The 11,171-nt window shown below is 46.0% G+C and overlaps 1 protein-coding gene across 5 annotated transcripts in view; it reads right to left on the bottom strand.

Moving 5' to 3' along the window:
• Positions 1–459: 459 nt before the first annotated feature.
• The window catches only part of EDC3 (enhancer of mRNA decapping 3), a 73,847-nt gene continuing 63,135 nt past the window's right edge, over positions 460–11,171 (bottom strand). For 4 of the 5 annotated variants that reach the window (XM_040413754.1, XM_040413753.1, XM_040413750.1 and 1 more), the window contains 2 exons: positions 3,010–3,227; positions 460–1,230 (listed from right to left, as the gene is read on the bottom strand). In XM_040413754.1, coding sequence (XP_040269688.1) covers positions 896–1,230; positions 3,010–3,227 — 553 coding nt within the window. In that variant the 3' untranslated portion in view covers positions 460–895. The remainder of the gene's footprint in view (positions 1,231–3,009; positions 3,228–11,171) is intronic. The other variant, XM_040413752.1, reaches the window with a different exon arrangement.

Below are 11,171 nucleotides of genomic sequence, written 5' to 3'. Positions count from 1 at the left end.
GAAAGCAGGACTGCACTCCAAAATGTGATGAAAAAATCAAAGCTGTTTATTCACCCATGTTATGGCAAACTTTGCCATAACATGGGTGAATAAACAGCTTTGATTTTTTCATCACATTTTGGAGTGCAGTCCTGCTTTCTATTTGATTATATATATATATATATATATATATATATATATATATATATATATATATATATATATATATATATATATATATATATATATAATCCTGTAATTTTCATACTGGTCACGAGACCTAAAAATGTTAAGACTTCCTGTCTTTTCAGAGCAGCTACATGGACACTGGACAGGAGCTGAGCCCGTCGACTTCTATGAGTTTTCTAGGCACGTCCTGTGACCTGTGCAGGGGTCAGTGTGATATCAACTATTGTGAATAATCGATTATGTGTTATAGATATATAGGTGTTACTTGTGAACATAGGAGCATAGGTACCCCGCCCACTGAGAAATAACAACAAACCACACCATACATACACAGAACACCAAGTGCTTCATTTGGTACATACCACATTATTTAAGTGATAACATGGCAAAGGCAATGAACAGCTGGTAATGCTACACAGTAACAAGAATTCAAAGTCTGTTTAAATCAGGACTTATATTACAAAAAAATTAAATAAAAAACCCTTCATTTCTCATTAGGAAGTGCACTTCTTAAATTGTTTTACTTGGCTGCTATGAGAGGGCAAGACAAAAAACAAACAACAAACCTGTCTCCTTAATAATCAGTGACTGTGGCCAGAATTAGGTTGCCCTGCACAAAGCTATTACTATTGGGGTGACGAGGGACGTCAGTGGCAGTTTTGTGCCCACAATAAAGCACCATCTTGAAGGGTGTGTGTTATTATAAGACTTGCAGGTCATATTATTCCTACATGGAATGCAAAGGAATAACAAATTTGCAACCAAAGGGTGAATGATAGCTGATTCCAACCTCTCTGAAAACCTTCTGGGGAATGCCAATGTCACACAGGTAAACTCTCCCAGCCTGCTCACCAAGGGCTAGTGGGAGTCCTAGCTCTAGAGACCACTTGGCATGGATACCCTGCTCCAGGTCTCCCACTGGAGGGTCAATGCTAAGCACTGGGGCTCGATTGTGATTGGCCCAGTCCACAGCTGATCTGTACCACGGTTGGTCTTGCAGGAAGGCATTTTCATGGCAATCGAGGCAATTAATAACCAGGTCTACAGGGCAATCTGGAAGATCTGGAAAAAACATAACTAGGTTTAATACAGCAAAAAAAATCCATTTAAACAAAACATTAGTCAGAACATACGATACACTATATCAGCAATACAACATATCCAATTTCAAAAGGTAAAATTTGTGACCAGAATGTGAGGAGTAGAAATTTGTGATTTATTGCATTACACAAAAAAGCCACAAGATGGCAGCACTGCACTGAGAGAAGCAGAACATTACTTGTTCTAGTCCTTATCTTGCACACCAGTAAAATAAGTGCCTTCTGCTTGTGGCTTTGACCAATTTGTATGACCTGCTTTTTTGGGGAAAGTTATTCTGGTTGTTAAACCTTATGCCCTATCCACAGGATAGGGCATAACTATCAGTGAGGGTCCTACCCCTGCGATTACAACCCCCTACCCCTCGGAGTGCCCCCAAATGAACAGAACGGCAGGTCGAGCTTGTGCACTGCCACTCCATTCCCCTATGGGAGTTCCAAAAATATCCAAGCACTGTCTTCTGGACTCCCATAGAAATGAATAGAGCGGCAGTTTGCATGCCCGACCTGTCACTCTGTTCATTTCATGGTGCTCTGATGGGTATGAGGTACCTGTTCGTGTTATGGGCCCAAAAGTAGGACCCCACAGATATAAAATAGTTATCCCCTATCCTGTGGATAGAGATTAAACTTAACAACCAGAATACCCCTTCCCTATAGTGTGTAATGTTTTGTTCATCTACATTTTAATGTCACATGTGCATCACCAATGCAGCTTGACAGCACGTGTGGTTGTGTACCTTTACTGAGCAGTGCTAGGCAGTTACCAAGGGCTCACAACCTCAGTAGTTGTACTGCAGAACTGACTATGGGCAGATGAATGTAAGTTTACTCCATTCAGAGACTGAATGCAATTTTAAAATCAATGTCTTCTGGTGCCTATACACCTTCAGCTGTTGGCCAGGGGATGGTTCAGCTAACATGCATTATTAATGGGAAAAGAGGAGAAAGCTGCTGTCAGACGCCTCTGGCAGAACTATCAGACCGGGAATTGAAATTCAAAGCACCTGATGATCCTCCTCCGCCCCCTTCCCTTTAAAGAGTAACTAAACTTTTAAACAACTTTAATTAAAAATGTTGCAAATGTCCTAAAAATAATTTTTCTAACATACGCTACTTTATTAATGGATTTTGCCTTTTTACTAAAGAAATGGGCAGCTGAACTTCAGCTCTCCTAAGCGCTTTAGAATCAGTACATTTGCTCCTGCTTGTGCCCCCTAATCTTGGCTAATCCTAGCATAGTGCATCAGTAGGTGCTGTGCCAGGATTTAGCCAAGATCAGAGGGCACAAGCAGGAGCGACAATCGGTACAGAGCTCGCGTTGGCCCCATTCTACCAGTACAGTGGAATCCATACACACATTCACATGTCAGCAGTGTACAAATGTACTGATTTCTAAAGCACTTAGGAGAGCCAAAGTTTAGCTGCCTATTTCCTTAGTAAAAAGGCAAAATTAATAAAGTATATTACAAAATTTATTTTGAAGACAACAGCAACAGTTTTAAATGAAGTTTAAAAGTTTAGTTACCCTTTAAAAATAAATCTGTTGGAAGAAAGTCAGGAGCTCCCCATACACATTACATTGTTGGCAGCTGCTGTTGAAAACGGTAGATTTGGTCAACAATAGTCTAAAGTGTAATGAGGCCTTCAGACAGTTATGTCAGCGAGTCTTTCTGGCGTACATTTGGAAAATCAAGCACTATCCAGATACAATCTGACCTCTTCATCCACGTAAAGCACTCACCTTTTACATTTGACACTTGCTTGCCTTCGGTTTGACAAAACAGATTTAGCTCGTTGGTAACAGGCTCCAACATCTTCACAAAATTTGGTAGGAAGAGGATAATATCTACATCATGATTGGCCAAGTGCCGACCACAGCTTATTCCCTGAGCCCCTTTAATGTGCGGCCCACACAGAAAGGCAACAGTAGGTCGCTGGTGAACATTTTTAGGATTAAGCCTGAAAATATATGAAAGAAATACAAATGACACAAATAGCTAAACAAACTAATACATTAATTATTGTGGAAGCTAGGATACTGGTCTACGTCCTGCTCTATCAAAACTGACCCAAGAAGTACATCACAGACTAACCAGTAGTTAGGCGTTTCATCACCTCCTAGACCAAAGATTCAGTGTGCCACAATCTAAACACAGACACTCACCACTTCAATTTGTCACCCCCATAAAATATAATGTAACATATCTATATCACTCACAAACATTAGTACCACTATACTGCACACATATATAGTACTGCTATGTCATACACACACTGACGTTCACACATTTTATTTTTTCTAGTGTAATGCTTTAGTTTAAATGTCAGTTCTTGTTCCTCTGTCCATGGCATCTAGGATTGCTCCAAACAACATTTCATTGTATTGTACATTGTATTACATTGTATTGTACAGTGACAATAAAGGCATCTTATCTATCTTATCATACATACTTAGGGTACTTTCACACTATCGTTTTTCTTTTCCATCATAGAGTTCCATCTAGGGGCTCTATAACGGAAAAGAACTGATCAGTTTTAGCCCTATGCATTCTGAATGGAGAGCAATCTGTCTTCAGTTCAGTCTTTTTGACTGTTCAGGACGGAGATAATACCGCAGCATGCTACCGTTTCATCTCCAGCCAAAAATCCGGAACACTTGCCGGAATGCCAGATGCGGTATTCAAAATACTGCAATGCTGGATCCGTCCTTACGGTCTAGTCATGTGCAGAGCGAAAAAAAAAAAAAAAAAGGGAAAAATAAAGGCCGGAACCGTTTTGCCGGATGACACCAAAAAGACGGATCCGGAATTTCAATGCATTTGTAAGACGGATCAGTCTTACAAATGCCATCAGTTGGCATACGTTTTGACGGATCCAGCAGGCAGTTCCGGCGACTGAACTGCCTGCCGGATCACTCTGCCAAAAGTGTGACTGTTGCGCTGAGGGGTCGGTACCACTGAGGTCACTGTTGCGCTGAGGGGTCGGTACCACTGAGGTCACTGTTGCAGTGATTTTATGAGGTTTAAAGGGTTTGTCCTAAGATCGATATTTCTCACCTGTCGTTAAACTACTTGCACCCCCCCCCCCCCCCCCAATGTAATAACAAACCTCTATTCTTATGACCTTATGTTGCACAATTCCTCTGTTACTCCTGTTATTAGTTATGAATGACTTGCTGGCAGTTTTCAGTGAAGGTCCAGATGGGGGTGTCCCTGCACAGCCTGACATTATTCAATCAGTGCTGTCAACAGGAAACATCCAGCTGGACGCTTATTGCAGACTACTAGCAATTCGTTCATAAGTTCTAGTGGGAATAATAGAGGAATGGTACAATATAGAGTCACAAGAATTGACTCCCCAGAATTGTTATTGCATGGGAAATGCAAGTAGTTACTAAAACAGACATGTCCCCTTCAAGTACATGATCGCTGGGGGTCCCACCTTGGTTACCATGGTCTAGTGTTCTCTGGGTCAAGTATGGATAGGTAAATAAGTGTTGATCTTGGGACAAGCCCTTTAATTTTTGCTGCTGTTTCTGGGCCGCTGGTCACTGGGGTATGTCATCCATCACGTGGCCATTGCTGCCCTCCAAAGTTACGTCCTTGTAGATGAGCTCTCAGGTGGGTATGTCAGTGCCACCGGGGCTGTTGGTAGACTCTGAAGAGACCTGAGGCACTGGCGGAGCAGGACACAGGTACAATGGCTGGTGGTGCATGCTGGTGCCAAGGGCATAAGCGAAAGACCCGGGCACATACCTTGCACCGCCACAGTCACATGTTGTGGATCTGGATGATGTCATCAAGCAGTGATAACCACTGATCTAGGGTGCAGCAACCTTTGGCACTGCAGCGCTGCTGTGAAACTACAACACCCAGCATGCACACTTGCTCAGCTGTTCTTGTAACTCCCAAAGAAGTGAAAGGAGGATACTGGGAGTTGTAGTTTCAGAACAGCTGGAGTTCTGGAGGTTGCTGATCCCTGATCTAGAGGCTGTCATTTTGTTATGCTTGATCTTGCTATAAAGGGGAGTTCGTCTTCCATGACCCTGTTGCCCTATCATGCCACAAAATTGCCACCACCGCTGTGGTTATTGGATTATACAATTTTATATCGAAGACTTCATGCACTTGGCAGAGGGACTGTATGTCCTGGAGGCTGTAAATGGCCACATGCAGTCCTTGTAGCACCATGTGCCGCTATGCGGCTCCGCATTACAGAATAAATCCTTATAGCAAACAATATGTCTAGTTCAGCGTCTGATGGAACATGCTGCAATAAATCCTTGATGGATTCATAAGAAAGCTGACAAGTGACATAGGTAGAGGTCTACAGGTGACAGGTCTGTCAGTTATGGAGGTTGTATGGAGGTCTCCTGTTGGCGTGTCCAGCGCTGGGACCCCCCGCTGACTTCTATAAGCAGGAGTCTGAAGCGCTCAGCCACTTTTCCTCACTGCTGAGCGCCGTAGTGAAGACGGTCCCCTAGACCTTCTATTGAGGCCGTCTTCACTACCACACCCAGCAGGGAGGAGAGACAGCGCTCGGCTGAGCGCTTCAGACTCATCATTAGAGAGGAAAACAAGGCGCTCAGATCCGGGACCCCCACTAAGTTTCACAGCAAGGCCACTTACCCCACCAGTGAGGATCGCGCACCTCCTTCCTCCCTTCAGAGCGGTGTGCCATAAGCTCCGGCAGCCCGCTCAAACTGACCAATAACAAAGCTCCTTACTGTAAGGAGCCTTGTTATTGGTTGTTTCAGGCAGCAGCAGCATCGCTGCGCTGCCTGTGCCGTTCACAGCACTGATGAATAGCAGGGAAAAGTCTAAGGCGTATCGGTACGCCTTAGACTTTTTCCAGGGAGTAAAATGGCCTGAACAGGCGTCTATGACGCTTGTACAGGCGTTATTGCGACCTCTGGCCAGGAGACACCTGGCCGATCAAGTGCTGGAGAGGGGATGGCAAAGCCCTCCAGAACATATCAGTTAATTGTCGATCCAGCATAGCCATGGGACTCAGCACATTAGGCTGTAGCAACTGTTGCAAGAGGTGAAATAAGTCATAATACTGTGGTCTCGCGGGCTCAGCCGGGTTAAACCCCCACTGATGTGCCCGCTGGGCCCGGACCAACACATTCACCCCCAGTCTTGCTAGAATCTTGATCGTCCGGCAAGTCTAAATACATCCGCTGAGAATCGGATGCCAGGAACGGAGCGACGACCTCAGCCCACTGGTCTCGGGATAGTGGCCAAAAGGGAGAAACTCTCTCGTACATCGCCAGGTAGGTTTCAACGTCATGTAAGGGATCGCCGCACGGACCGCTTTCCGGACATAATTGACGCTTTGGGATGTTCCTGCCGTCTGTATAGCCATCGTGTTGTAACAGCAGCTGGTTTGTTTCTTGCTGCTGCCTGTTAGCCTCTAGTTGTTGCAGGTTGGTTTCTCGCTGCTGCTTGTTAGCCTCCACAATAGCCTTCATTATGACCTCCATTTTGTCGAGGGTCACGGGTTGAAATTTAGTGGGTTTAATGCAAGACATACAACCGTGCCCGGAGCAAAAATGAAAAACAGTACTTTGGCGATCACGCCTGCGTCACTGCGTTTGCCCGAATCCTTCACCAATTGTGGGGCTTTGCTCTGGTATAGGGTAAGCGGACGCAGTGCAGAGGCAAAATACAAGTTCTTAACGCAAGTGCACAAACAATGCGTTACTTTGCAGTCTTGGTGTTTACTTCACACACAATGGAAAGTACATCTTGGTGTTACTTCAGACAAATTGGAAAGTTCATATAAGACAAGTCACCTTAATGTCAGTTCTGCCTCCAGCAGTCCACGGCAGGCTTTAGCGGGCCTGTTTTCTCAGCCCATGGGTCTCAGCCCTCCAAGCCTCAGATCCAAACACAGAGATCCTGCTGCTGAGCCCAGCTGCCTATTAAAGGACAGCCAGGTGCTGCCAAAATCCGGACCGGCAATTAAAATCCAGTCCGATATTTGACCCCAAGATCAGCAACAAATTACCAAATCAAATGCATTATCTGAATGTGTAAATGCACTCTTTCCCAGTGGGGCTCAAAATCTAACTCCCCTTGTAGAAGAATTATTGGCAATAATACCAAGTAGTACAGACATTACATAAAAAAATGGGTCTCAATGACACCACTACATACATTACACAGTAGTAAAGAAGACAATTTGCATAATGAGATGGCATTTTATTAGGAAAATGATTATGTTACGAGACAGTTAGCAGGCACTGAATGTTATGTCCCAGGAGGTGTCGGTGTGCTTCATGCAGCAGTAATGATATCCGGTTTATTCACACTCTGAAGACCAGCCCACACCTAGTAATTTATTTGTGCTTGTTTATACACACGCAAGGCTTGCTAAGCACGACCTTGCTAAATTGGATTGTACTCTGAAGCCTTGAGCAGAACTGGTATTACCGGAGTGGTGCGAGAGCAGGATGAGAGGAGGGCAGAAGATCTGCATCGCGTGTGAGAAGAACATTCCAGGCAGACTTGTATCACTTTAACAGTGGGAAATAGAGGCCAGGCTGTAGAACTGGCTCCAGTCCTCTCCTTATCTCGCACGCTTGGTGGCCCAGTTCCCAGTTTTAAGACTAGATATCGGTTTGGCAACTCAAATATTGATACAGTTAGAGATTCAGGCTTTTGTACAACTTGCTTGCCTTTCATGGCCCAGAGTGCTCAGAATGACCCTTATAAAGGAAACCAGTACATCTAAATTGTATCGCCCCCTAATACTGAAAGAGTGTTATACCTTATACTGGCCATAGATCTTAACAACTGGCTGAGAACTGGACTATGTGAAGAGCATCCAATGGTCAAAGTGCTTGATGCTAGTCAAAGAGATTTCCCAACAGTACACTTTCTTAAAGAGAAGATTCAGATGGTGTTTATGCCTTCAAACCTTTGGCAAAATTGAGGCCCAGTGGTATCCTCTGCAACCGCTGGCATCAATGAGACTATAGTTGTGTGTGACCACATATCAGCCACAGACGAGAGCTCTTTGGGTCACACAAAACTAGTTTCAGTCTTTATCCTCTAGATCTGGTCACAACCCACCAGACTAGGTTTACGGATTGAAGGGAAAGTTAAGTGTGAATAGTGACTTCAGTCACGTAACTTGACCACATGATACATGGTGTGAATATTGCAAGATTTAACTCCTTAGGAACCAGCTAATTTTTATTTTATTTTTTACCCTTACAATCCAAGGGGCAAAACTTTTTCAATCCTTCAGTTGACACGAGGGTTTGGTTCTCTGCAGGACGATTTTTTTTTTATGGCAACTTTTAATGTGCTATATAATATGCTGACAAACTTTAAAGGGAACCTGGGTATAGAGCTGAGGACATGGGCTGCTAGATCGCCGCTAGCACATCTGCAATATCCATTCCCCATAGCTCTGTGTGCTTTTATTGTGTAAAAAAAACAAACTATTCTATATATATATATATATATATACCGTATTTTTCGCCCTATAAGACGCACCGGCCTATAAGACGCACCTAGGTTTTTGAGGAGGAAAATAGGAAAAAAAATATTTTGAACCAAAAGGTGTGCTTTTGGTGGGTTTTGAACTAATTGTGGTCTGTGGATGGCACTGTTATGGGGGATCTGTGGATGGCGCACTGTTATGGGGGATCTGTGGATGGCGCACTGTTATGGGGGATCTGTGGGTGGTGCACTGTTATGGGGGATCTGTGGGTGACACTTATGGGGGATCTGTGGGTGACACTTATGGGGGATCTGTGGGTGACACTTATGGGGGATCTGTGGGTGACACTTATGGGGGATCTGTGGGTGACACTTATGGGGGATCTGTGGGTGACACTTATGGGGGATCTGTGGGTGACACTTATGGGGGATCTGTGGGTGACACTTATGGGGGATCTGTGGGTGACACTTATGGGGGATCTGTGGGTGACACTTATGGGGGATCTGTGGGTGACACTTATGGGGGATCTGTGGGTGACACTTATGGGGGATCTGTGGGTGACACTTATGGGGGATCTGTGGGTGACACTTATGGGGGATCTGTGGGTGACACTTATGGGGGATCTGTGGGTGACACTTATGGGGGATCTGTGGGTGACACTTATGGGGGATCTGTGGGTGACACTTATGGGGGATCTGTGGGTGACACTTATGGGGGATCTCTGGGTGACACTTATGGGGGATCTCTGGGTGACACTTATGGGGGATCTCTGGGTGACACTTATGGGGGATCTCTGGGTGACACTTATGGGGGATCTCTGGGTGACACTTATGGGGGATCTCTGGGTGACACTTATGGGGGATCTCTGGGTGACACTTATGGGGGATCTCTGGGTGACACTTATGGGGGATCTCTGGGTGACACTTATGGGGGATCTCTGGGTGACACTTATGGGGGATCTCTGGGTGACACTTATGGGGGATCTCTGGGTGACACTTATGGGGGATCTCTGGGTGACACTTATGGGGGATCTCTGGGTGACACTTATGGGGGATCTCTGGGTGACACTTATGGGGGATCTCTGGGTGACACTTATGGGGGATCTCTGGGTGACACTTATGGGGGATCTCTGGGTGACACTTATGGGGGATCTCTGGGTGACACTTATGGGGGATCTCTGGGTGACACTTATGGGGGATCTCTGGGTGACACTTATGGGGGATCTCTGGGTGACACTTATGGGGGATCTCTGGGTGACACTTATGGGGGATCTCTGGATGGCACTGTTATGAGGATCTGTGTATGACAGTTATGGGGGGGATCTGTGGATGACACATATATAGCATCTTATGCTATGTGTCATCCACAGATCCCCTCCATAAGTGTCCCTGTAGTGAATGACCCTCAATACACGCTGGGGGCCGGCATCTGCTTTTATAATGACAGCGGGGACCGTGCAGTGACTGTATTCTACTACACGGGCCCCGCTCACTGTATGATCCTATGTTTAATAGTTACCGTAATTGTAATTGTATGTAATCAGGAGCGCTGTGTATTGCCGGTACTTACAACTAGAAGCGGTAGGTAGCAGAGAGGAGGGAGGAGGGAGAAGGGAGAAGGCAGGCCGGGAGGACGGGCGCTGGCAGCGTGAGTCATACGTCATGCGTCTACGCCGCCTGCTTCATTCATTCATAAAGTGGGCGGCGCAGCCGCATGACGTATGACTCACGCTGCCAGCTTCCGTCCTCCCGGCCTGCCTCCTCCCTCCTCTCTGCTACCTACCGCTTCTAGTTGTAAGTACCGGCAATACACAGTGCTCCTGATTACATACAATTACAATTACGGTAACTATTAGACATAGGATCATACAGTGAGCGGGGCCCGTGTAGTAGAATACAGTCACTGCACGGGCCCCGCTGTCATTATAAAAGCAGATGCCGGCCCCCAGTCCCGCCTCCCTCACAGCTGATACACCCGCCGCACGGCATCGCGGCGGGTGTATCATTGAAAACCCGACAAAATCGGCAGCATTCGCCGTATAAGACGCACTGCTATTTTCCCCCCACTTTTGGGGGGAAAAAAGTGCGTCTTATACGGCGAAAAATACGGTATATGTGTAAATGAGGCTACTAACGTTTCCGGAGCCCAGCCACGGACACTGTGAAGGAGCCCAGCACCACCCCGCATCCTCCCAATCTCCTCGACGTCACAAAGCTAGAGCGCCATAATCTCGCGCAAGCTAGCACATGCGCAGTGTTAGCATAGTGTTTCTTCCCTGTGCTGGCATCAGCCTCGGAACGAACTGCGCATGCGCTAGCTCGCGCATCGCGAGGTTGCGGCGCTCTAGCTTTGCGACGTCGGGGAGCAAGGAGGAGATTCGGAGGATGCGGGGCGGTGCTGGGCTCCTTCACAGTGTGCGTGGCTGGGCTCCGAGTCAGAGAACGCTGG

Source organism: Bufo bufo, chromosome 1 (genome assembly GCF_905171765.1).
Source record: "Bufo bufo chromosome 1, aBufBuf1.1, whole genome shotgun sequence".
In the NCBI taxonomy this organism is placed as follows: domain Eukaryota; kingdom Metazoa; phylum Chordata; class Amphibia; order Anura; family Bufonidae; genus Bufo; species Bufo bufo.
Note: the sequence above shows the minus strand (reverse complement) of the source record. Positions and strands in the feature narration are given on the sequence as shown.